This window comes from Balaenoptera physalus (genome assembly GCF_965194825.1).
Source record: "Balaenoptera physalus genome assembly, chromosome: 11".
NCBI lineage: Eukaryota > Metazoa > Chordata > Mammalia > Artiodactyla > Balaenopteridae > Balaenoptera > Balaenoptera physalus.
In genome coordinates, this window is record NC_138896.1 from 24002986 (window position 1) to 24027314 (window position 24329).

Here is a 24329-nt window from a genome sequence, read left to right on the forward strand (position 1 = left end):
ATTCTTGCAGTTGGAGCTACGGGAACAGCAATGGTCAGAAATTAGTTGGAGGCGTTTGGACCGCGGAGAGTTAGAATATTATCAGACATAGTTAAGTCACTTCTTTCTACCCCTTAATATTGGCAGACTCTCGAGCGACAGTGTGAAAGAGGGGTTAAGATAAGGAACGTTTGACAAGAGCAACAAAAAAGGTATCTAGGAATACGTCTAATGAAAGAAATGCAAGATTTTACGAAGGAAATTACAAAAATTACTGAAAGAGGTAAACAAAGGCTTGAGTAAATGGAGAGCTACGCCATGGTCATGGATAGGAAGACTCAATATTGTTAAGATGTGTGAAATACTGGTTTAAAAAAAAAAAGGATGAATTATCGCACTTAAGCGTGAACAATTTTCAAAACCATAATGTTGAGTGGAGAAAAGAAAGCCACAGAAGATTACATACAACATGACACCATAGTACAAAATTCAAAAACACTTAAAATTTAATGATCAAGTATGTGAAAGATAAAGAGCAAATTTATAATACACAGCATAGAGGATCTTTGGCTGAAAGGGTAATATTCTGTTTCTCGATAGATATAGAGGTTTGTTTTATTTTTCTTAGTACCTTACACCTACATAATATATAAACCCTTTAGCTTTTCATTGCAGTAAACACATATAGAGAAAAATGCACCAATTGAATATGTCCATGTAGTCATCACCAGATCAGGAATCTGATTACATCATTACATCATTACCGCATCTAGAAGACCCTCTCCAGATCACTACCAGTTGCTACCACCCCACCAAGGGTAACCATTACTTTTTCTTTCTGTTTAGATCTGAATTTATTTTTAAATTTATTTTATTCATATATAGTTGATTTACAATGTTGTGTTAATTTCTGCTTTAAGCAAAGTGATACATTCTTTTTCATATTCTTTTCCATTATGGTTTATCACAGGATATTGAATGTAGTTCCCTGTGCTACACAGTAGGACCTTGTTGTTTATCCATTCTATATATAATAGTTTGCACCTGCTAATCCCAAACTCCCAATCCATCCCTCTCCCACCCCACCGCACCCCACCCCACCCCCCAACCACAAGTCTGTTCTCTATGTCTGTCAGTAGGTTTCGTATATAAATTCATTTGTGTCCTATAAATGATATCATATGGTATTTGTCTTTTTCTTTATTTTTGGCTGCGTTGGGTCTTCGTTGCTACACGGGGGCTTTCTCTAGTTGCGGTGAGCGGGGGCTACTCTCGTTGTGGTGCGCGGGCTTCTCGTTGCGGTGGCTTCTCTTGTTGTGGAGCACGGGATCTAGGTGCATGGGCTTCAGTAGTTGTGGCTCACAGGCTCTAGAGCACAGGCTCAATAGTTGTGGCACACGGGCTTAGTTGTTCTGTGGCATGTGGGATCATCCCCGACCAGGGCTCGAACCCATGTCCCCTGCACTGGCAGGCAGATTCTTAACCACTGCGCCACCAGGGAAGACCTCTTTTTTGTTTGTTTGTTTGTTTTGGCTGCGCTGGGTCTTCATTGCGGCATGCGGGATCTTTAGTTGCAGCATGAGGACTCTTAGTTGCGGCATGCAGACTCTTAGTTGAAGCATGCAAACTCTTAGTTGTGGCATGCATGTGGGATCTAGTTTCCCGACCAGGGATCAAACCCAGGCCCCCTGCACCGGGAGTGCAGAGTTTTAACCACTGGACCACCAGGGAAGTCCCTGTCTTTCTCTTTCTGACTTACTTCACTTAATATGATAACCTCTAGATCCATCCATGCGTAACCACTCTTTTAATCTCTAACCTCGTAGATTACTTTTGTCTGTTTTTGCACTTTATGTAAATGAATCATACAGTACGTGCCCTTTGTTTCTGGCTTCTTTACTCTCATTATGTTTGTGGGAGTCAACCTTGTTGCATGTCATTGTGGTTTGTTCATTCTAATTGCTATCGAGTGTTCCGTTGTGTGACTATACCACAGTTTCTTTAGCCAATATACAGTTGTACATTAGATATAGTCTTTGGTATGCATGAAATAGTTCATCAAAAACAATTTAAAAAAATAGCCTTTAAAGATAAATAACACATTGGGACTTCCCTGGTGGCGCAGTGGTTAAGAATCTGCGTGCCAAAAAAAAAAAAAAAAAAAAAAAGAATCTGCGTGCCAGTGCAGGGGACACAGGTTCGATCCCTCGTCTGGGAAGATCCCACATGCCGCAGAGCAACTAAGCCCGTGCACCACAACTACTGAAGCCCGCGCACCTAGATCCCGTGCTCCGCAAGAAGAGAAGCCACTGTAATGAGAAGCCTGCGCACTGCAACGAAGAGTAGCCCCCGCTCGCCACAACTAGAGAAAGCCCGCGCTCAGCAACGAAGACCCAAAGCAGCCAAAAATAAAAATTAATTAATTTAAAAAATAAAGAAATGCTTTACCAGGAGTCTATTTTTTAAATAAATAAATAAATAACACATTAAAAACTATTAGAGCAATATGAAGAGCTGCCTTAAGAGAGTCCTTCCTGAGGCAAAGGGATGAATCAGTGAATTCTCCAGGCCCCTGCTATCCTTCTCCTTGAGTAATAACTTAATATACTCATCAGGGGCTCAGAAGAAGTCTGTGATGTGCCAGGCAGCCACAGAGAAAGTCATTCTAAGTCATTTAGGGAGTACTGACTGGATGTGCAGTCTTGTGCTGGGTTCCCTGGAAACCAATATGAAGACTCAGCTTCTTCCCTCATGGCTGGTGTCTCTTGGGCTGGAGGAGAGAACACGGAATGTACTTCCAGACTGATGGGAGGTGGACAGCCGTGACCCCTTCTGCACAGGCTTCTTAGCGTGGAGAGTCTTTGTTCTGAGTCCTTCAGCTGATGTGGAGTCTGAAGGGTGAAGAGGTCATCTTTGGAGTGGCCTGAACTTGGTCTTCTCCCTCTTGGCACAGAAAGGTGGCTGTCACTTTTTCCCCATTAGACATGCAGCTGGGCTTTATCTCCCCAGCATTCCCATCCCCTTCAAAGGCCCATGTCACTCCAGACTAGGGAGTATGAGCCTTTATCTGGGCTCTGTTTCCTCCCTGGGGATAGCAGGTCCCAGGCAAGAGAACTTGGTAAGCTCTCCCCATGGCTGTCTTATTCCTCCTCCTTCTGTGCCTACATGGGCTCCCCCAGGCTGCTGCAGGTAAGGAGCAGGAGTTGAGGTGTCCTTCACTTATTCACAGGGTTGGGAGGGACTGCTGCTGTTTCTCCTTAGGGGCCTGGGGAAGGCCTCTGTCTCAAGAAGATAGATTTACCCCAGTTGACCTCCCCCTGCCTCTAATACTGGGAAAGATCCAGAGTCAGCGAGGGTCCAGGTCAGGTACAGTTTCCTTTAGAAAATAAGAACAGACAAGTAAATGCTCATCCAGAAGAGGAGAAACAAAAGGGAGGGGTATGGGCATTTGTCAACTATTCCAGCCTTTTCCCTCTTGCCCTCAGATTCCCTCACTTGCCAGGAGAGGTGGGGAAAGCCCCACCCTCTTCTCTCCACCTTACTTTTTTGTAGCTGTCGCTTGAGAAATGTGCTCACAGTCAGGCCCAGTGCTGGGGGACCCCAGAAGGGGAAGAAGCCAGGGGTAGGAGGTTGATGGGTGGGGTTGTTGACCTGATGGAGGTCTCTGGTCTCACACAGCCCCCTCCCCACAGACAACATCCAGGCCATCTATGTGGCACTGGGGGAGGCAATGGAGCTGCCATGTCCTTCACCACCCACCCTACATGGAGACGAATTCCTGTCCTGGTTCCGCAGTCCGGCAACAGGCTCGTCCACTGCTTTAGTGGCCCACGTCCAAGTAGCCAGGCCAGCCCCAGACCCTGGGAAGCCCGGAAGGGAATCCAGGCTCAAACTCCTGGGAAACAACTCTTTGTGGCTGGAAGGGTCCAAGGAGGGAGACGCTGGGCGGTACTGGTGCGCCGTGCTGGGTCAGCACCACAAGTACCAGAACTGGAGGGTGTATGATGTCTCCGTGCTCAGAGGTGAGTGGGGGGCATGCAGACCAGGGGCCACTGGGAACCAGGGAAGCCCAGACAAAGAACTGAGGAGTCCCTCTCTCCCTCCAGGATCCCAGTTCTCTGCGAGGGCTGCAGATGGATCTCCCTGCTCTATCCTGCTGTGCTCTGTGGTCCCCGCCAGACGCCTGGACTCTGTGACCTGGCTGGAGGGGAGGGGTCCTGTGAGGGGGCGTGTGCAGTCCTTCTGGGGTGATGGGGCTGCCATGCTCTTGGTGTGTCCTGGGGAAGGGCTTCCTGAGCCCAGGGGACGTAGACCAAGAAACATCCGCTGCCTCATGCCTCAGAACAAAGGGATCAGCTTTAGGCTGGCAGGTAAACTGATGGACACTAAGGGAAGGGATGTTGCCTCCGACACATCCCGCACTGCTAGCTAGGGGAGGGGGCGAATCTGTTATTGGCTGTTTTTATCCTCCGCTGCCTGTAGGAGGAGGGCTTTTTCTCACTGACTGAATCTGTAACAGAGAAGGGGGCTGGTTAAGCCAGCTTTCTGATGGAATAGACCATCAGTCAAGAGGGAGAAGAAGAATTCTGGTGGAATATACCTTTGTTTAGAAATAGGATAATCTATGATTTTTGTGGACTATCCCTTAGCAGTGAGGAAGAAGGTAAGAATTATTGCTGGGGTGGTTGTCTTTTGAAGAAAGGATATATGCACTGATGTTATAATGGCCCATTGATGGTGGAGGCAGAAGGAGAAAAAATATATAATTGTTTTACAATAAAAAGTCCATTATACAGAGAAGGAATGCTATTGGATGTAGAACAACCCATTTACAAGGCAGGAGGGAGGAGCAAATGACCATTATTTTGGTAAGCGAAGGCCAACTAACAGGCAGTGACTGGGTTTTATTTCCTTCTACATCCTCACACCTAATCTGGGGTCGGGCATGTGGTGGGCACTCAGCGAATACCTGTGGAGTGGATGAATGGAAGAATGAATAAACAGAAGGCATTTTCTTTTTTTCTTAAAAGGGTGGATTACTGTGAAGGGCTTGAGGGAAAAATCGCAGTTATGGCTGGTGGTGGTCCACCCTGGAGTTAGCCATCCATGTGTAGCCAGGGGGGCGTCACCACTCTCTGTCAATGTTGGTTTATGGGATCAGGGTGAGAGGCCTGGAAACAGGCAAAATGGGGTGGTGGATATTGGGGGCAAGGAAGTCTTCTTTTGGAAGAGCCCACCAGACTATGGGGGAAAGCCTTTCTTTGGGGCGCAAGGGACAGACCCCCCTCCCTGCCTCCCTCCTTATCCCTCTTTTCGTGCCCTTCCTGCAGCCTCCATGGATGCCTCCCCTGCGCTCTGTGCCCCTTCCACAGAGTGGGGTGCACCCTGGATCCTGATGCTGTTGCTCACAGTGGGCCAGGGCTTCACCATCGTGGTCCTCAGCGTCATGCTCTGGAGGCGGAGGGTCCAGGGGACTAAGCACAGAAGTGAGTCCCACCTTCCCAGAGGGGTGGGCTCATATCTTGCCTCTATACCCTGTCTTCTCTAGGGGAGGAGGGGGGTAAGGAATATAGCTCTGAGTTATCTGGTGACTTCTCTGCCACACCTCATATGGCTCTTTCTCCCCAGATGCCTCGTTTCCTCAGTTCAAACCCGAGATCCAGGTCTATGAGAACATCCATTTGGCCCATCTCAGGTGAGGAACAACTAGGGGGCAGAGGCTTAAATCCCAGAGGAGACTGAGGTTGGGGTGGGGATGGGATGCTTGTTCCTGAGGATGTGGAGAATAGAAGTATCCTTAATGTCTTTCTGCTTTGCAAAACCCACAGACCACCTGCCCCTAAGACCAGGTGATCTCGATGACATCTGCTGGGAAGTGTGACCTGCTGTCTCCCTGGCCATCTGGCACCTGAAAGATTCCCGAAAACCTTGGCAAGGGGGGAGGGGCTGGGAGTGCTACTTCACAGTCCAGCTGGTCTCCAGCAGCCAAGCTTTCTGTGTGTGTGTGTGTGTGTGTGTGTGTGTGTGAAGGGGCTGGGGGCTGAAGGAAAGGAGAAGCATTATTCTGTGATGTCACCTATGAAAAGTGTGGTTTCCTGTCTCCCAGAAGCCAGTGGAGGGGTGGCCCTGAGCCTGCAGTACCATGGGGTTGAGGGGAGCTTGGGGTAGCTGGAAGGGGTTGAGGAGGGGTGGGGATGAAGAAAAGAGACAGAGGAATCCAGAGACTTGAGCCGTGGTGGAGAATCAGTTATGGGGGAACCAAAGGACAAATGGGGGAAACTGAAGAAGAGAGAAGGGAAGAGGCTCAAGTCAGGGTAAAGGGAAAGAGATGGAGAGAGAGAGAAAAAAAATAGAACTACAAAGTGGGAGGATTGAGGGACAGAGAGAATGGAAAGAAGACTCAACTTGCCTCTAAATTAAGCTAGATCCCCACCCCTGTCTCATCCCCACAAAGAAAAGAAATTGAGAGAGAAGCACCTCTTATCAGACCCCAGACTTCCTCAGATGGAAGTGGAGGGAACTGAGTCAGGATGGGGGTACCTGTGCCTGGCCACCACCCCCACGGCCCCCCCTTATCCTAGGCGCTCCACTGTGGCATCCGGAGCAGGGAGCAGCTTACCACCCTGACATCCTGTCCACTGTGCTGGGTGGGTGAATTCCCTGGTGGGGTGAGTAATTGGGCCCTGCGTGCTTGGCTGTCAGTGAACCAAGACAAGTCTGGGCTGGTGAAGCGGGAGAGGGAACCGGTGCTCCCAGCTCCTAGTCTCAGGTGGAAATGAGCTGGCCTCCCGGCCACACCCTCACCACTCCACCAGGGGCCCCTTTGTGTGTCTACTCAAGCTTGGGCTTCACTGGAGAAAAGCTTTCTCAGAAGTCTTACCTAAAGCCTTCACGCTGCAGTGGCTTAAGCTAAGCTAATGGCAAGAAGGAGGATGCCAATGACAGATGGAGGATGAAGTGAAAGTTGTGGTTCACGTGCCAGCACCCCAGCCCAACCCACCAAGCAGCTATAGTTTGCTGTTAGAGCACATGCGTGTGTGCACGCACACACACACACACACGGAGCAGTGTTACTGAACTCCCAGATAGCACTTTTATTATATTTACTCTTCATAGTTCCCCAAGCCCTCCTTCCTGACCTACCAAGTTAATCTCTCCTAGCAGGACCCTCCTCCTCATCACACCTGGTGCCCCTTCGATCCCCTTGCCTGGGACCCACAGCTCCGTCAAACACCTGCCTTGCCAGAGAGCTGGGGCTGAGAGAATGCATCAGCAACAGACATCTAGAAAAGACCAAAGATTTAGAACAGGTGTTCTTTATGAGGTTGGGCTCCAGGTAGGTGCCTCTGGGCAGGTAGGGGCTAGAGCAGTGCCTGTAGGAATCAGGTTTGGGGAGGGGTCCGTGTAGGTGTTGGGCCCAAGGGGTGTGAGGTCTCTGTACAAGATCAGGTTCTTGGGCAGATCGCAGAAGTGTCTGTGCAGGTGTTTCCAGGGCCACGGTGATAGTGGAGGAGTCTTGAGTTGAAGGCTGGTGGAGGAGGTGGGCTCCCCAGGTGAAACTGGCCACGAGGATGAGCGGGGTGATGAGGAGGAGGCTGGGGGGCCGATGCGGCGTGGTGGCCGCATTGCCCAGGTCCTGCTCACAGCAGTGGTGCTGAGGAGTGTAGGAGCGTGACCAGCAGGTGGCATGGCCCTGCAGAGAGCACTGGGTCCTTGGGAGGCAGGCTTTCCGCTCCTTGACCTCACTGTTCTATGGGACAAAGAGGAGATGCTGAGGCAGGGGCAGGAAGGAGGCAAGGGCCATGAGGCCACAGGAAAGGCAGGATGGATGGCGGTGGGGAAGGCCTAGGGAGTCCTCCCTGAGGTACCAATACTGATGCCACAAACTTCATCATCCTGACACTCGGTAGGAACAGGGTAGCAGGGTTTGGCGAAGTTGCAGGTGTAACAGTGGAGCCGTCTCCAGGCAGGGGAAGTGGCGAGACCTGTGAGGTCGGTGGAGATCAGGCACGGAGGAGAGGCAAACAGGACAGGTGAGAGGCTGAGCCCAGATTTGGGAATGAGATGCATAGACAGAGGTGATACACAAAGTGGGGAGAGAGGAGCAGTGAAATGGAAGGAAAAACAGAAGTAGAAAAAGAGACACAGAGAAGGGAGGGGGGATAATACAGGAAAAGAAAAAGATGCAGAGGCACGAGGGATACAGGGAGTGTGAGAGACGCACAGACATGAACAGAAGCCAAGAGAATCAGAGATGAACACAGAGAATGACACAAAAAGCCAGGGCGGGACGAGGAGGGGGTACCAGTGAAGAAGTTAAGCAGATGGTGCTAAGTCAGATGAGAAAATAGGAATTAACATTGACCAAGGGGCCCAGCAAAGAAACAGGAGGTGAGATAAGGGTCAGGGGAGACAGAGGCTTGTCAAAGATGCCACAGGAAAGAGACAGTTATTCTCAAATGCCTTTGAAAGGAAATTTTTCTTGTTCCACCTCATCAGGCTGTCCTGAGACCCTTCCCAGTAGCTTTTCTTTCCAAAACCCCTACAACTCCCTCTTTGGCATTTCTCAGCACCCTCTCCGGCACCCCCCACCCTCAGACCTCAGGCTCCTCCACAAGCCCCTGCCAGCACCACCACCCCACCCTGCCCCCAGCCCCCAAGGATTCCCCAGCCCACCCTTACCCAGTGCCCCACCGAGGAACAGAATGCAGAGGAAGATGCTGGAGGTGCCCATGGCTGGACCCGGGGCTCAGGAGTCTGGGAGAATGTGATCTGCACATGGAGATCCTAGAGTTGGAGAGATGGAGCACCTGAGCGAGACAGGGAGGGAGCAGTAAACAAACACACCTAGGGAGTGAATCTGAGGGTGGGGCAGAAGCCGGACCAGATTCTGCAGCCTGACATAGCAGGGACCCTGGCCTCACAGTTCTCACATCCTCCCTGCCTCCTACTAGAGCCTGCTCTTGCCTTGAGGGTGTTCTCCATTCCCGCAGCGTTTGCCTGTTACTCTTAGCTGCGTCTGTCGCTCCTGAATGGTGTCTGTCAGCGTCTGTCACTTTCCCTCCTACTCCTTTCCCTCCCTCCCCTTGTCTCAAGCTGTTCTTTGCTCTCTCATCTCCTTGTTATGTTTCTCTGTCTTTTGTCCTTCTGTGCATTTAAGTCTGTCAAGGTCACTCTCCTTGACCTTGAGCCCTGGCCCAGACCTGTTTGCAGCCCACATCTGTTGGCAAGCGGTGTTTGAGTGTGGACTCAACAATCCCCCACCCACCGGCCCACACAAAGCCCAGCTGCAGCTGCGTAAGGGAGGACGCCACCCAGCTTCCGATCCCTTTGATCCCCCCAAGCCTCAACATTCTTACCCCATAATTATCTCTCCCAGCCTTACTGCGTTAGAGGAAAGAATTAATCATGGGTGCAGCCAGAGGGACTGATGTGTTTCCACTGGTGCAGGGATGAGGGTCAGAAAGACCAGGAAGGAAGGCAGCGATAAGATTTGGGAGTACGGGTGGTAGAGTCTGGAAGACGGGGGCTTAAGAGATTGGGGAGAAGAGCTGCACCTGGGGAATCAGGGCAGAAGTACTGGGAGTAAGAGGCAGACAGGGTGGGGGAGATGTGAGGCAGAGGAGACACAGGTATCCACTGAGCAGCAGTTTTCAAAACATTTATCTCAGGACCTCTTTACACGCAAAAATTACTGAAGACCCCAAAGAGCTTTTCTTATGTAAGTTATATCAATATTTGCTATATGAGAAATAGAAATAGAATACTTTAATAGGTTCATTTAAAAATAAAAAAACAATAAACCTATTACATGTTAACAAAACATAGTTTTGCGAAAAATAATTCCTTTCCCAACAGTACAGTGAGAAGAGTGGCATGGCTTCACCCTTTGGGGAATCTATTTAATGGTGGGCTTAATAGAAGAAATAGAAGATGGCTGGGTTTTCACATCTGCTTCTGCATTCAACCTGTTGGGATTTGTTGTTTTGATTGAAGTATCTGACGAAAGTCTGACAGATATGTAGTTGGAAAAGGAAAACGGCGGAGGACCCTCTAAAAGGGCCTTAGGGACCCGCAGGAGGTCTGGGGCCACCGTTTTAGAATTGTTCCTGAGATGGAGGAGTTTGGGGATGCCAGAGGATGCTGAGAGCTCTTTCTCCTGTGGGGGCCCCTCCCTGTCCCCACTGCGGCCCCGGTGGCTGCTGGAGGAGTCTCTTTCCTCCCTTTTTATTGCCCTATAAAGCCCAAGGCAAGCACAACTGGAGAAAGCCCGCGCGCAGCAACGAAGACCCAATGCAGCCAAAAATAAATAAATAAAATAAATAAAAATTAAAAAAAAAAAAAAAAAGCCCAAGGCAAGGGGGATAAAAGACTGGCAGAGCGGGGCCAGGGAGGCGGGTGGGCGGGAGGGAGAGGCGCTACAGACACAGGCGGACACAACGAACCCCCTGTTTGCTGGGATCCCGCTCAGCACCCTGCTGCGGGCTGCCTTGGGTAAGGAGGCAGCCAAGGCGCCTGTCACAAAGGCCCGTCGCCCTGTGCCAGCCGCCCCCCTACTCCACCCAGTTCCAGCACCTCTTCTCTCCTGCCAGGAAACCGCAAGCGGTGCTATGACTGCGGTGGAGGCCCCAGCGGCTCCTGCAAAGAGACCGTGACCACTTGCGGCGAGGGCGAACGCTGCGGCTTCCTGGAGCGCAAACCCCAACCAGACCCGAGACAGACCAAGCCAACTGGAAACCGTGAGTCCTCCGTTTGTCCCCCTGCCTCCAGCCCCTACTACTTCAGTCCTTCTGGCTTCCAGAACCTTCCAGGCTCAGTCTGGCTCTGGGCAGATGGTGTCGCTGTCAGAGTGGAGCGGTCTGTAGCCCCTTCTGGCTCCTGGCACTGAGCCCCTGGAAGCCCGCTGTCTGTGCGGCCCCACCCCCTCCTTTTTACCCGCCAGAAAGAGTCTCATAGGCCCATTCACTCACAAATGGGTGAAAAGCTCCCTTGAAGGCAGGGACCAAAAGATTTGGCCAAACTTCAACTTGCAGGCATCAGCTAAGGACCAGGGAGTTATGTGTGTGTGTGTATTCTAATTTTTTTGTTTCTAAATAATTTTAGATTGACAGAAAAGTTAATTTTATTAGAAAAATAGTACAGATCAGTACTGTATAGCCTCACCCAGTTTCCTCTAATGTTAACGTCTTATATAACCATAGTACAATTAGCAAAATCAGAAAATAACACCAGTACAGTACAACTAACTAACCTACAGACCTTACTCAATTTAGCCAGTTGTCCTACTGATGTCCTTTTTCTGATCCAGGACCCACACCAGGATCCTACATTGTCTTCTTAGTCGTCCCCCCTCTGGGACAGTTCTGAGTCTTCCTTTGATTCCATGATTCCATGATCTTGACATTTTTGAAGAGTCCTGATGAGTTATTTTATAGAACGTCCCGCAATTTGGATTTACCTGATATTTTCTCATGATTAGACTGAGGTCGTGAGCTTTTGGCAAGAAGTGATGTTGGTCCCTTTCAGTGCATCCCATCAGGGGTTCACAATGTCAGTGTGTTAACTGTGATCACTTGGTTTCAGGGAGGTGTTTTTTGAGGGGGCAGAGGATCCCTCTGGGCTCCTTGAAATCACATCTGCTCTGCCCCAGAAGGCAAGTCCTTAAGCCAGGAGTTCAACAGCCCAATCTCATTCTCTCTCTCAGCCTCAGTGACCTTGATTCATCACCATCCAGCCTGCGTGGCGGCCCATCATTGCAGTCGAGTGGAAACAGAGGTGGTGGGAGATGTGACTTATATGACCCACAGGGACTGCTGCGTCTGCGACCTGTGCAACAGTGCTGTGGTGAGCACTGCAGCCCCCGCATGCATCGTGGCTGCAGGGGTCACCGCCCTAGCCTGGCTCTTGTCAGGACTGTGGAGAGGGTAGTGGGAGTAGGGGAAGAGAAGGGAGCAAGGGAGCAAGGGAACAAAGGGGATCTGAGGTGAGAAGATAAACACTCCTCTGTGAGCCATTAAAATCTATCGACCACTCTAGAGCTGACTGGAAAATTCCATCTTTTGTTGATGGGAGGGCTGAAGGAGTAATATGGGGGCAACCAGGCTCTAGTTTAGGGGTTATCAAGGATCAGTGGACTTAGTTACAATGGTGCACTCCTTAACCAACTAAACCCCAAAGGACAATGGAGGATCTGCCCTATGTGACTCCTACATCCTGTTGCTAGGGAGAATCTTCCTTAGCAACAAGGATCACTGAGGGGAGCAGGCTCTGGGCTGAGTGGGGGCCACCAGGAATCAATGAGCCTCGTTGTCTGGGCTTGTTCCCCTTCCCCGCATTTGCAACTTGGCTCCCAGTATGACTATTTGGAATTGAGAAAGGAAATGTAAGCACTGTGATAGGAGGGTTGCTTGGTGCCCCACGTACTAGGCCAGGTGAGGCCTCTGAATCTAACCTGAGGGACTGAGGCCTGGAAAGAGGGTCCCAGGTCCCATCCCCATGCAACTCTCCTACCCTTTCTGGGGCGCCCTCAAGCCAGGCTGCACCTCCTTCTTGGCAGTACATCAGAGGTGTGGCCTAAATTTAAGATAAATATTGCTTCTCCAAACACTGGGCCCTGTATGCCAGCCCCCAGATACTGGAAGAGAGGATGGAAGCCTGCAAAACCTGTTTCTCCATCTGCCCCAGCCCAGCCTCTGAGAGAAACTCCCTGAAGGGTTCTTGGGTGAGTGTGAGGGCTGAGAGTGTTATTTCCTGGGAGGGCGCCTCTGACAATAGATCTTCTGATGCACAATTGATCATATACAGACATTTATTACTCAAAATGGAAAGGGGTGAGCATGGGGATGAGGTACGCATGGGAGCCAGGGTTTGGAGAATCAGCTCATAGAGTGAGGTCATCAGGTCCTTCCTGGGAACCTTCACTGGGGACAGGACAGAAACCCCATTTCAGGCCCAGATTCCAATCCCTCCTCACATAGGGCACAGGGGAGTTCAGGAGGCAAAGTGGGGAGCCCTTCTAGGAGACAATGGAGGCTCTGGAGTGGTGTCCAGGGAAATGGAAAGAGACTCCAGAGAAGCAGAGTGGAGGGTGTGGGATGGAAGGATGGATCGGGAAACCACGGTCTAATTAAAGAAATATGAAGGGTCTGGAGAAATGCTTTTCTGAGCAAAAGGAAGCAGAGGATACGAAGACACAAGAAGAGAGGCTCAGGCTAAGGCAGGTGGGAGGAGGGGCAGCCATGGAGTGAGTCTCAGTGCAACAGCCAGAGGCCAAGGCCAGCCAAGGAGGTGAGGAGGACAAGGGCCAGGGCCGGGGTGGGCCGAGGGGCTGGGTTATTGCAGTTGTCCTTGTTGCAGCAGGTGGTGTTATAGGTCAGGCCTAGCTTGTGGTTGGTTTGGTTGAAGGCCTCCCGACAGGGCTCTTCTGGTGTGCCACATCGGAGGTTGGAGAAAACCCACATCTTCCCTGGGGTTAGGAGGGGGCAGTGGGGACAGTTAAGATGGGCACCTGGCATGCCTGTGTCCACCTCCCCACCCCATGCACCCCACCCAGGCTTCCTTCCTTCCCAACTCTGTCTGTATCTCTTCTCAGTCTAACCTTTCTCCTGCACTTCCTTACCCTGCCCCTCACCTCAATCCTGGTCCTATCACTTGCTGCCCATGAGGCTTTGGACCTGTTACTGTCTCTTTTTGAGGCTGTTTTCTCAGTATAATAATAGCACCCACATCATAGGGTTGTCATGAGCATTAATTGAAACAATCCTTGTAAAGACATAGGATGGTGCCTGGCACATAATAATCCTTGGCCAAATATTATCATTGCTGTAATTCTCTGTTCCACCTCATCCCCAGCCATAGAGTCTCCCACTGGCCCCCTCTCCCCACTGAAGAAAGGAATGTTACCGAGGTACACATTTGTTGTCAGGCATTGCTGTCCTGGTTCCAGGTGGCAGGACTGCCGGTCCACACAGCCCAGCAAAGGGACCTTGTAGCAGGAGTGACAGCGAATGTCAGCTGGGAAGACACAAGTCGGGCTGAAGTGATGGAGTGTCTGACTCACCTGGGGATGAGCCCAGCTGGTGGGCAGGGTGGAGAAGAGCCAATCAAGTAGGTATTCTGATCTGTTTGGTCTGGTAGGGAAAGAGAGGGTGAGTGATGCAGAAAAAACGCAAGTGGGTGAGGGTGGAGTTGTTGCTCTGTGAATGGCCCACACCCTAAACATCTTCCTTCATTCCACCCCATCTGGAGATGAGTCAAGAGGGGCAGAGTTACCAACAATGGGGCTGGGGACAGATGAAATGTGAGAATACCACGGGGAAGGAATGGAGGTGGCGAGGGAGGAGATGAAGGAATTCAGAAGAGGTCACAGATGGAGTCTTGAAATAGGAAGAAATAGTAAAAGTAAAAATCATGGTGGTTACAACACTTGCAGAAATGGCTTGGAACTTGAGGCCGGCAAGAAAGCCACCTGGGGCCAGATTAGCAATGTATTCTTCACCTCCTGGGGCCGCCAAGAGCATGGGAAGAGGAACCAGACTTTAACTGAATCCTCCCACCCCAGTAGCTCTCTGACAGAAAGGAAAAGTATCTGGGAGACAGATCATCAGAATCCATCCAAGCACTTTACCAAAATGGAGAGGATGGGTGCAGAAAGGCAGAAGGCGGCACCCCGAAAGTTTCTGCTGCATCCGATTCAAGGTTTGAGGGACGGAAGGGTTCAGTCCGTGGGTGGAGGAGCCTGGTGACTGCACCTCAGTGAAACCCACCTCACCCTGGGGGTGAGCAACCTTGGCATTCCCTCCCTAGAAGGCCGGGAAATCTCCCTGGTTTCCTGGGAGGTTCTGAGAGGTCACTGGAGCCTTCCAGAAAGCTTGTGTTCCTGGAGGTATGCACCTCAGGGAGGAGCAGGGGGGGATCTAGGAGAGGCCACTGCTCGAGGGACTGAGCACAAAGTCCCTGATGGAGTAGATGGGAGGATGGGTCACAAAAGAAGCCGCAGGCTGGATGCCTAGATTTCCGGGAGGACACCCTGGCTGAGTGCAGGTGGTGAGAGGAGAAAGCAGGTAAGCTGGATCCTGGAGAGTTCTGTATCAGAGTGGGGCTGGCAGGGGAGCTGGATATCAGAGTTTCCAAGGAGTGGGGACCAGGGGACCTGGAACCCTGGGCAGGTTCGAAGAGTGCATCTTGGAGGTGGGGAAGAGTCTGAAGATGGAGACACGGGTCCTTGAGAAATAGAGCAAGGACCCTGTCGCAGCGGGGCACAGGAGAGCTGAGCCAGTTGGGTCTGGGGGCGCCTGGGATCTTGAGTAGTGGGTAGTGTAGGGCAGTGCCTGGGGCAGGGTGTAAAAGTCCTGACCAGGTGAACCAGGTCCTTGGGGCCCCCAGGTGCTCACCTGAGACCCAGCAGAGCAGAGAAGACAAGGTGAGCAGCAGAAGGCCTTTCATGGTGAGGATCCTGAGAATGGCGGCAACAGCAGCAGCCGACAGAGGAGAATTTCAGGGCTCCTGCTCTGGGATTTGAGTGGCCCTTTGGAATTTATAACCACACCAGTCCCGCCCTCCCTGGCCTCTGGTGGCCCCTCCTTCCCCATTTAGGGAGGGGCTGAGCAGGACCCAGTGGGGCAGTAGGGATGGGGATGGGAGAGAGAGGTGGGGAGGGTAGGTGCACTAGTGGCCAACTCCATTTTGGTTCTTGGTTTCAGTCCAAGACACACCCTCCTGGCCCCCAGGAGTAACATCCCTGTCTGCCCAGTCCTCTGAAGAAGTATCACCAAAGGCCCCTGTGATGTTACAGTGGCTGTGGTGGTAGCAGTGTCTGCTGGTTCCTGGGAAATGGACAATGGGGTGTGGCCCAAGCTGACTGCAAAATTTTGGTCCCTGGGGGGCATTGGTAGGGGTATGTGGGCAGAAATTGAGAACCAAATTAATCTCAGTTCAGCCTCCACTTAGTTTTCCCAACCCCTCCTCAGCCACAGGATGGAGGGGTAGGATTTGTGATGTCACCAAGAGCTTCTGTGATGTCAAAGCAGCAGAGGCATGGGCTGGAGCTGCCTGTTAGGGAGGGGCTGCCTCAGGCCCCCTGAAGGTTCTCAGAACCTCATCCTGGCTCCACCTGGGCTTGGCCTGGCCTTGGTTGCTCCGGTGCAGTGAGGGCAGATGAAGTACTGGGTGTGGGGCTGTGCACCTACTCCAAAGCGCCTCCCTAATCAAAACCTGCCAACTTGGGCGGGCCACCTTGGGCCGGGAGGGACGGAGTGGGCACAGAGGGGTGAGATAGCAGCTAAAATAAGAATAGAAATAGTAATAATGGCAAGCGTATAGTGCTCCTATGTCTCTGCCATTGTTCTAGGCATTTACCGTGTATTACTTTATTTAGTTCTCACAATACTCTGCGAGGTAGGTGCTTTTATTCCCATTTTACAGATGAGCAAGCAGGCCCAGAGAAGTTAAGCGACTTGCGCACATCACGCAGCTAGTAGGTGGTGAAGTCGAGATTTGAATTCAGACAGCCAAGATCCAGAAATTGTGGTGCTCCCGGCAACTGCTACGCTTCAAGAGTTAAAGTCTGCGAAAGTGCTTGTGTAAAGGGCCCCAGCATGAATTCTAAGTGAGCATTGGTTGAGGGCTGTGAACCTGCCTGCAAGGATTCCCAGAGGGAAGTGAGCAGCTGGTGGCCCCTCCCCCACCCCTTATCGGAGCCCCCAGACCTGCGGTCTCCCCCCTCCACCCCCCCTCTGATTTCCCTCCGGTCTCCTTCGCTGATTCACTGGCCTCCTCTTCCCACCACATCGCAGCCATGGCCTTGGTTCTGCAGCTGCTGCCGCTGCTGCTGTGGAGGGCCCAGGGGAACCCCGGGGGTAAGCCATCCCAGGAAAGTCCCCAGGAAAGTCGGAATGGGCAAGGAAAGACTGAGGCAGGAGGAGGAGGCGACCCGGTGGAGGGGGGGGATGAGATGTGTATGGGAAGATCCAGGATGGCGGGAGGGTAGAGGAGAGGGAAAAGACGTAAGAGGGAGGGTCGTCTTGCTCTGTGGACTTGCCTTGACCACCGTCCCCCGCAACCCCACCCCCACCTCCCCTAGCTTCACTGGACGGCCACCCCGGGGACCGGGTGAATCTCTCCTGCGTAGGGGTCTCGCAACCCACCCGCTGGGTCTGGGCACCTAGATTCCCGGCCTGCAAAGGCCTGTCCAAAGGACGCCGCGCGATCTTGTTGGCCTCACCGAGCGGGACCCCCACCGTGTCTCCCGTCCAGCCCTTTGCTGGCCGCCTACGTGCCCTGGACCTTGATATCCGGCGGCTGGAGCTGCTCCTGAGCGCGGGGGACTCGGGCACCTTTATCTGCAAGGGCCGCCAAGAGAACGAGAGCCGTACGGAGCTTCACGTGCTGGGGGACCGGGCCTACTGCAGAGCTCCGGGGCCTACCCACGGTAGGTCTAGGCCTTCACACAAAGGGGACCTAACTCAGACACACGCCCCCGTCAGGGAGGGAAGCCTGGTCTGGGGGTTCCTGAGTGGGAGAGCTAGCTCTCTGTCCCCGCACCCTGACCTCGGCATCCACCGCTACCCCGCTTCCAACGTTCCCGCAGGGTCCGTATATCCCCAGATTCTAATCCCGCTGCTGGGCGCTGGGCTGGTGCTGGGACTCGGAGTATTGGGCTGGGCCTGTTGGCTGCGCAGGTGAGCTCTAGGGGCGGGGCCTGGTTGAAGGCTCTCGACCAGAGGCGGGAGGGGCAGGCCCAGAACTTTCGCGGGCCAAAGCTACATCGGGAGCCCTCGGATGTGGTTCGGAGACGAATGGGGGAGGTCGGAACTTGGGGGCGAGGCCATGGGCTGATGGGTGGAGCCCTAGCTAAGGAAGCCAAGCTAGAGGCCGAGCTGGCTCCAAGTGTGGGCGGAACTATCTGTGCGGGTGGAACCTAGGTTGTTTTGCTGGCCAGAGCCGGCCTGTTGCTGGGTTGTTTTTGGCGCGTCCTGGGGCCCAGAACAAGCGAGACAAGATTAGTGGTTCTCAAAGACTCTTAACCGTCTCTTACAGGCGCTCGCCCCTTCACCCGCCTCGACCACCCCCCAGATTTGGTGAGACTAACTCCACCCCATTTGCCTTCCCCGCACATTCCCCACCCAGTTCCTGAGTCTGAGCCCTTGCTGGGAGCAGACAAGTTGGTCACCTTCTCTCAATCCTTCAGCTCTGTCCCCCCCCACATAGTTCCACTCGTGAAAGCGGAGCCCCAGAGGCCAGGAGAGGAGGAAGAGCCCAAGATTGCAGGGGACCTGGACCAGGAGCCGGTAAAGGCTTGGGGGTGGGATGGGGGCTGGCCAGAATTCGTGAGTAAAGTGGACCAAGAAAGACAGAGGCTTGGATCCCCAAGGGAGTCAGACTTCTGAGACCCTCCTACCTTCCTCCCCACCTTTCAGAGCCTGCTCTACGCAGACCTGGATCATATGGCCCTCAGAAGATCCTGCCGACTGTCCCCAATGGTCCCTGCTGATTCCTCCACCACCTATGCGGTTGTAGTTCGAAAGGAAGCCCTTACTACCTCACAAGCTGGGGGCTCCCAGCTCTCCATAACACCCCTCCCCTTCTTGGCCCTTCACCTGGAAAAGGAAGGCACCATGGGATAGAAATGAGCACTAGACTGGGAGTCAGGAGACGGAGGATCCAGGCTATCTCTGCTGCTGATCTTGGTCCTTCCTTACCCCCATCTCTCACACAGCTTTCAGGTCTCCTTCACCACTGATGTCCTTTCTAAACCTGATCAAGCCCTGTCTCCCTATCTTAAGACATCAACAACTCCTAGATTTTTGCCCTATCTCTTCCCTTCTCTCCACAGTCAAGCTCTTTGAACCAAGGGCCTACACCTTTCTCTTCCATTTTTTTCTTCACTCCACTCCCACTGCTCACGTGCTCTCCATGAGATTGCCAGTGATGTCCTAATAACCACACCCACTAGACATTTATTAGCATTCATCTGGCTTGGCCTTTAATTGCTCTTATTTAAGCTCTGTTTTTCTTTAATGCTGTTGTCTTCCTTCTGGACTCCTTCTCCTTGCTCCCTACCCCTACAGTATTCTCCACCATTCCAGGTTTGTCTTTTTCTTTATCTGCCTTCTCCCTCTCCTGGGATGCTGTCATCCACAGCCAGTCCTCAGCCTTTTTCTCTGCAAGCAACATCCAGAACTCTCTCCAGTTCAGATCTCTGATATGAGATTTCCAAACTGTCCCTCAGACATCCCTGCCTGGCTGGCCCTAGGCATTCTGCACACAGCAGGTCCAAAACCCAACTCACTGTCATCTCCCAAGCCACTTACTTAATCCTTCCTCCTCTGCATTCTCTCTTGATCAAACCCATTGCCCAAGCCAGAAATGGAGAGTCATGTAGACCTCCTTCCTCTCACTCCCACACGATAAACCAAGTCCTGTCTTTCAGTTTTAATGTCACTGTCAAGTCCACACCCTTTTCACACCAGCACTGCCACCTGAATGTACTCTTTATTTCCTCCCTGAGCCCCACCTCATCCTCCTGCCCTTGTTCTCCTTCCTGAAGCTAGAGATATTCTCCCCAAATGCTAACCTGCTCCTGACAGCCTATATTTCAGCAGTATTTCAGCTCTGGGCCCATGGGCCTCAGCTTTGGGTTCAAGGTGCTACAGTACTCTACTTACTCTCCAGGCTTATCTCTGTCACTCAGTGCCTAGAACAGGACAGCCTTAGAGAAATTCTCCCAGCCCCCAAATGTGCCTTTGCCCCGTGCAATTTCTTCTTCCTGGATTAACCTTTGCCTCCTCCCCACTATCTGCCTGGCTAATTCTTATTTATCCTCAGGACTCAGTTCAAGTGTAGCCTTTTCTGGGAAGCTATTTCTGACCCACTTTGCCCACCCCTGCATACACTCTGATGCCCTAGGGAGCCCCCTTATTTCTCTCATAGCAACAGCCTCCTGTGAATTGTTCCATTACAACCTGTATTTCAATTTATAAGAAATTTTCATGTACTGTGAGTCCCCTGATATCAGGAGACTGACCCTTTTTATATCACCGCTAAGCCTCAGTAAATGAGTGAAAATGAATATCCCTGGAAATGTCATTTCCTCCTATCAACTAGGGATGGGCTGTTGATCTCCCAGTCTCTGAATCATCTGACATTTAGATAAATTCAGTGAGTGATTCACCCATATTTTTTCTCTGCCCTGTACATGCTCCCCATTATAGAAATTCTGTCCTGTCCATCTTGTGCCCAAGCAGCTATGACAGGGCTGGACGATGAGTCAGTGAGCGCTGAATGAGGGTTTGATGAATGAAGGAGGCCTCCTTCCCAGCACTGACCCCAACCTCAGGTTTCAGCCCTGCCCTTGACCCTCTGCCCCAGTAAGACACCAGTCGCAGCCCAGTCGCAGCCCAGTCTAAAAGGTCAGTTCTATTTTATTAGTTCTTGGGGAGAGGACTCACCCAGTGACCTCTATCCTTTTTCTCACTCTATGCCCTCCCCCTACCTTGGGGCCATCTCCCCACTACTACTATTCACTGTCCTCTATCTAACCTTCCTTCCCCTTCTACTCCTATGCCACCCTGCCCCTGGTCAGCCAGGACCCCAAGGCCAGGCTCTCAGCTGTGGGGGCGTGTGCTGAGCACCAGGCAGAGGGAGCTGAGCCCAGCGCCTGCCTTCTCCAGTTCCGAGCAGGACACAGGTACCAGGGTGACGTCAGAGAGCTTCTGCAGTGCCTGCAGGGAGGACAGTGTGTGGGGAGAAGGGAGTAAGACCCCAAGGCCCACAGCCAGGGCCCCATTTCAGCCAGCTAGAGTGGCCCCACCCAGGCTTCTAGAAAAAGTACCCCTTCTTCCTCCCACTAGGGAGGCCTGAGCCCCATTTCTCTGGTTGGTGGTGGTGGTGGAGCTCCTGCCTTCTCTCACCTCCTGGCTGTTGGGCAGGTCCCCGCCTCCACGGTGCAGGAGGAAAGGGGGCATACCAGGCAGCCCAGGACGCAGAAAGAGACAGTCAGCCGCTGCATCATCTGGGAGGGTCAGGGAGGCATAGGGGTGATCCGTCAACACTGCCATTGCCTGGGGGAGAGGAGAGAGGAAGCATGCAAGGCTCAGAGCCTCTCCACAACTGAGTCCGGCTGCCCTACCACCGCTAAGCGCTGGGGACAGAGTTACATTATTGTGGAATAATAATGACAGCAATCACATAGAACTTACTATGTGTCAGGCATTAAGCGCTTTAATTAACTTGTCTAATTTCCACCTCGGACTCACACGCAGTTCTTTCCACCTGCTACCCACTTCTCCCCTACTTCAGACCCCACGGGTCGGTCCTATCCATCCTTCAAGACGCAGCTTGGGTGCCCTTTAGGGAGTTTCTTGAAACTCGGGAAAACGATGTTAATTGCCCCTGTTCCTCGGTGTTCCAGCTGTCTGTCCCGTTTATAGTAACTTCTTGTTTTCACACGTGTTTTCACATAGATGGACAGCTCCATGAGGGTAGGGGTTGGAGTTAATTCTCAGAGCCTCCCAACTCCCCGCCTCCCAGGCCCGGAGCCACGCCCACTTCGTTGGCCGCGCCCCAACCTGCCCCACCCCAGCCCCGCCCCTTCTCACCCTGACAGCTTTTTGGGCAGCCTCACTGCTACCCGCCACCACAGTGCGGGGTCCCCCCATGCCGCAGAGGCCACGCAGGTGGGAGGGGCTCGAGACCGGCACCGTGGAGACGGCAAAGTCCTAAGGGGACCAAGGGAAAGTATTCAGGGACGCGGGAAGGGTGAGAGGATACCCTCAAACACAGGCTGCTCTCAGCCTCTTCCTCCTCAGCGCGGCCCGCCCCGCGCCCCCGCCCAGGTCCCTCCGACCCCCATCCGCTCTCTGCTCCCCCCACCCAAGGCTGGTCCCGCTCCTCACCCGGAACGTGTCCGCCACGATCTCAGCTCCTCGGTGATTAGTCCACTTGGAGAGGCCTACGAAAAACTCCCGGCCTGAGCCCAGGGAGGCCGTCGAGGTATGAGGCGGGAGTGGGTTGGAAGCAAGGCCCGAGATGGCCCAGTCTCCCAAAGTCTGCTTCCCTGTGCCAAGCCCCAGGGTGCAAGCACCCCAGCCTCACCGGTGAAGAGAACGTCAGTGCCATCCAGCGTCGCGTTCTCGTCCCCCATCTCCACAATTCGGAGTCCCAGGTCCTGGAGGGCTTTGCGGACGCCATCGACCTTAGGGCAGGAGAAGAGGGCGCGAAGCGGAGACATTCCCACCCCCATTCTTCCCTTAAGCCCCAGACGTCCAGATCCTCCCTTCCCCCTACCCCACCCGTGCCCAGGCGCTCACCTCCGGCCTGCGGGCGGGGCTCCAGGGCCGCGTGATTAGGGCCGTATCCCCTTGGATCACAGCGGTGTCACCAAGCAGCGGTCCCAGCGGCAGCGACTCTTCAGGAGGCAGTTCTAATAGCTGCAGCCCCAATCGCTGCCTCAGTTTACCCCCCAGCACCCCATGCTCCCTCTGAGCTTTGGCTAGGTCCAGAGCCGGGAGGCCAGCCCCCGCACCCTCTCCCGACGCCAGGCTCTCCGGGACCCCCCGGATCAGGGCATGGGAACAGCGGCCCAGCCCCTCCCCTGGCGTCCCCATCCCATCCACACAGACGCCCCCTCCGGCTGCGCTGATTTCTTAGTTGTCTCTTTTTTACTTCACCTGTCTGGGAGAAGAAACAGAACGGGGGTAGGCAGAGAGAGAGACATGCAGAGAAGGGCATAGGGGGATGGTTAAAAGCGCCCGGGTCTTCCTCCTGCCATCTCCGGGCGCCCCTCCCACTCCGCCCCACCCCCTCCAGACCTTCCTCTCCTGCTGACCCCACTCCACCCCGCATCCTCGCGGGTCTGCTGCTTTAGGGGGAGTCCGAGGAACGAGATCGGGATCCCTAGTCTCCAAAACACCTGTTGCCCCTGCTCGGGGGCTTCGAGAGGTCCCTGCCGGGCGCCCCTCTTGGCAGCCGCTAGGATGCGCTCACTCCCAAAAAATGCAGCGGCCCCGCCCCCTTAACCCTCTGCTGCTCGCTGCCTTAGGGACCCGAAGTGCGGCGAGGAACCCACAAGGGTTATGGGACAGGAGGAGACAGCTGGGGAGAGAGTCAGGACCTGGGTGATGAAAGTCCTGGGTGTCCGAACGAGAAAGGGAGAGAGGGACAAGGAGGGAGGAATTAGAGCCTAAGGAGTTAAACATCCTCTCCACCCTGGCCGGTCACTCCGTTCCTAGCGCGACCCAGTGTAAACCAGACTGAGTCCCGGAGGACTGGGAGAGGTCTAAAACGAAATCCGAGGGGCGGGGAAACGGGGGGGCGTGGTTCTGGGGAGCAGGCACCGCTCCGGGCGCCAGGACCGGGTCCCCCAGTCTCCCGATCCATCTTCCCCAAAGTCCACCCCGACTCAGCTCCGCACCCAAATGTCGACCCTCTGCACTGTCCGGCGCAAGCACGGGCCCAGCACCCCCAAACTCCGGCCCACACACGGTCCGAGGAACACCTCCCACCAGACTCACCTCCTGCGGCCACCCCCACTCTTGCAGCTCTGTGTTCTTGGCTGGGGCCCCACCCCCCTGAGGACAGAGTTGGTGAAGAAGAGAGTCGTAGTCTTCAAGCCTCGGGGATTGCAGCTTTGGCTTTGAGGGGTCCCCGGGTAGGCGCGCTCAAGTACTACAGTGGGTCGGGGGCGCGACGGTCTGGCGGCTTCGGGGCATTGTCTAAGCGGGACGGGGCGGGGCTCCTCGATGTCACGCCCATTCCGCCCTGCTTTGCCGCGCCCGCTCCACCCCGACTGCGCCCCCCTTCTCGGAATTCGGCCCCGCCCCATGAGCTCTGCCCAGACCCACCCAGATCTGGTCGGCTCTGGCAGCTGGGCTGCAAGTGCGACATGGAGCACAAAACAGCGCTATGGTGGACCCGCTCTAAAAATGGCAGCCCGGTCACAAGCACCCCTCTTCTAAATTCCTGGTTTCTGCCAGGAGTTCAAGGTCATTGACCCACTCTTCATTCCGTGTTACTCACACTCCAAGCCCCCTTTGTGTAAAAACACTAGATTTTCTTTTTTTTTTCCCTTTAAAATTATTTATTTTTGGCTGCGTTGGGTCTTCATTGCTAGGCGCGGGCTTTCTCTAGTTGCGGAGCGGGGGCTGCTATTCCTCGTTGCGGTGCGCGGGCTTCTTATTGCGGTGGCTTCTGTTGTTGCGGGAGCACGGGCTCTAGGCGCGCGGGCTTCAGGAGTTTTTGCACCCGGGCTCACAGGCTCTAGAGCACAGGCTCAGTAGTTGTGGCACACAGGCTTAGTTGCTCCGCGGCATGTGGGATCTTCCCGGACCAAGGCTCGAACCCATGTCCCCTGC

General features: G+C 53.4%; 6 protein-coding genes across 22 annotated transcripts; 3 read left to right on the plus strand and 3 right to left on the minus strand.

Annotated features, from left to right (window-relative positions):
• Positions 1-13: 13 nt before the first annotated feature.
• Positions 14-10683, plus strand: LOC309637257 (lymphocyte antigen 6 complex locus protein G6f-like). 4 transcript variants are annotated; one of them, XM_082411572.1, is made up of 6 exons: positions 14-262; positions 3672-4001; positions 4086-4349; positions 5310-5465; positions 5608-5674; positions 5808-6951. In XM_082411572.1, exons 1-6 carry the CDS (start codon positions 211-213, stop codon positions 5830-5832), a joined length of 894 nt encoding a protein of 297 aa, XP_082267698.1. In that variant the 5' UTR covers positions 14-210; the 3' UTR covers positions 5833-6951. The 4 variants fall into 4 exon arrangements, with proteins under 4 accessions (XP_082267698.1, XP_082267697.1, XP_082267696.1 ...); XM_082411573.1 differs by lacking the exon at positions 14-262 and adding an exon at positions 1103-3168; XM_082411571.1 differs by lacking the exon at positions 5808-6951 and adding an exon at positions 10572-10683 and having other exon boundaries at positions 3672-4349.
• LOC309637275 (lymphocyte antigen 6G6e-like) lies at positions 7054-8774 on the minus strand. Its single transcript, XM_082411602.1, has 3 exons — positions 8662-8774; positions 7831-7964; positions 7054-7729 (listed from the first exon to the last, which is right to left on the minus strand). Exons 1-3 carry the CDS (start codon positions 8711-8713, stop codon positions 7127-7129), a joined length of 789 nt encoding a protein of 262 aa, XP_082267728.1. The 5' UTR covers positions 8714-8774; the 3' UTR covers positions 7054-7126.
• LY6G6D (lymphocyte antigen 6 family member G6D) lies at positions 8786-12642 on the plus strand. The gene is made up of 3 exons (XM_082411593.1): positions 8786-9276; positions 10572-10718; positions 11684-12642. Exons 1-3 carry the CDS (start codon positions 9012-9014, stop codon positions 11905-11907), a joined length of 636 nt encoding a protein of 211 aa, XP_082267719.1. The 5' UTR covers positions 8786-9011; the 3' UTR covers positions 11908-12642.
• Positions 12643-12769: 127 nt separating this feature from the next.
• Positions 12770-15505, minus strand: LY6G6C (lymphocyte antigen 6 family member G6C). Its single transcript, XM_082411597.1, has 3 exons — positions 15372-15505; positions 13882-13992; positions 12770-13444 (listed from the first exon to the last, which is right to left on the minus strand). The coding sequence occupies exons 1-3, from the start codon at positions 15421-15423 to the stop codon at positions 13230-13232; spliced, it is 378 nt and encodes a 125-aa protein (XP_082267723.1). The 5' UTR covers positions 15424-15505; the 3' UTR covers positions 12770-13229.
• On the plus strand, positions 13875-20047 carry MPIG6B (megakaryocyte and platelet inhibitory receptor G6b). Of its 12 annotated transcripts, none has more exons than XM_082411563.1 (7): positions 14115-14278; positions 14540-15041; positions 16355-16835; positions 17060-17657; positions 18016-18056; positions 18187-18266; positions 18396-20047. In XM_082411563.1, the coding sequence occupies exons 3-7, from the start codon at positions 16775-16777 to the stop codon at positions 18600-18602; spliced, it is 987 nt and encodes a 328-aa protein (XP_082267689.1). In that variant the 5' UTR covers positions 14115-14278; positions 14540-15041; positions 16355-16774; the 3' UTR covers positions 18603-20047. The 12 variants fall into 12 exon arrangements, 10 of the variants coding, with proteins under 10 accessions (XP_082267689.1, XP_082267691.1, XP_082267692.1 ...); XM_082411565.1 differs by having other exon boundaries at positions 16379-16835; XM_082411566.1 differs by having other exon boundaries at positions 16402-16835.
• A 334-nt stretch (positions 20048-20381) lies between these two features.
• On the minus strand, positions 20382-23723 carry DDAH2 (DDAH family member 2, ADMA-independent). Of its 3 annotated transcripts, none has more exons than XM_082411577.1 (7): positions 23490-23723; positions 22287-22650; positions 22072-22171; positions 21873-21946; positions 21576-21695; positions 20945-21038; positions 20382-20699 (listed from the first exon to the last, which is right to left on the minus strand). In XM_082411577.1, exons 2-7 carry the CDS (start codon positions 22581-22583, stop codon positions 20680-20682), a joined length of 705 nt encoding a protein of 234 aa, XP_082267703.1. In that variant the 5' UTR covers positions 22584-22650; positions 23490-23723; the 3' UTR covers positions 20382-20679. The 3 variants fall into 3 exon arrangements, with proteins under 3 accessions (XP_082267703.1, XP_082267701.1, XP_082267702.1); XM_082411575.1 differs by having other exon boundaries at positions 20889-21038; positions 23490-23721; XM_082411576.1 differs by lacking the exon at positions 23490-23723 and adding an exon at positions 22788-22958 and having other exon boundaries at positions 20889-21038.
• Between the last annotated feature and the right edge of the window lie 606 nt (positions 23724-24329).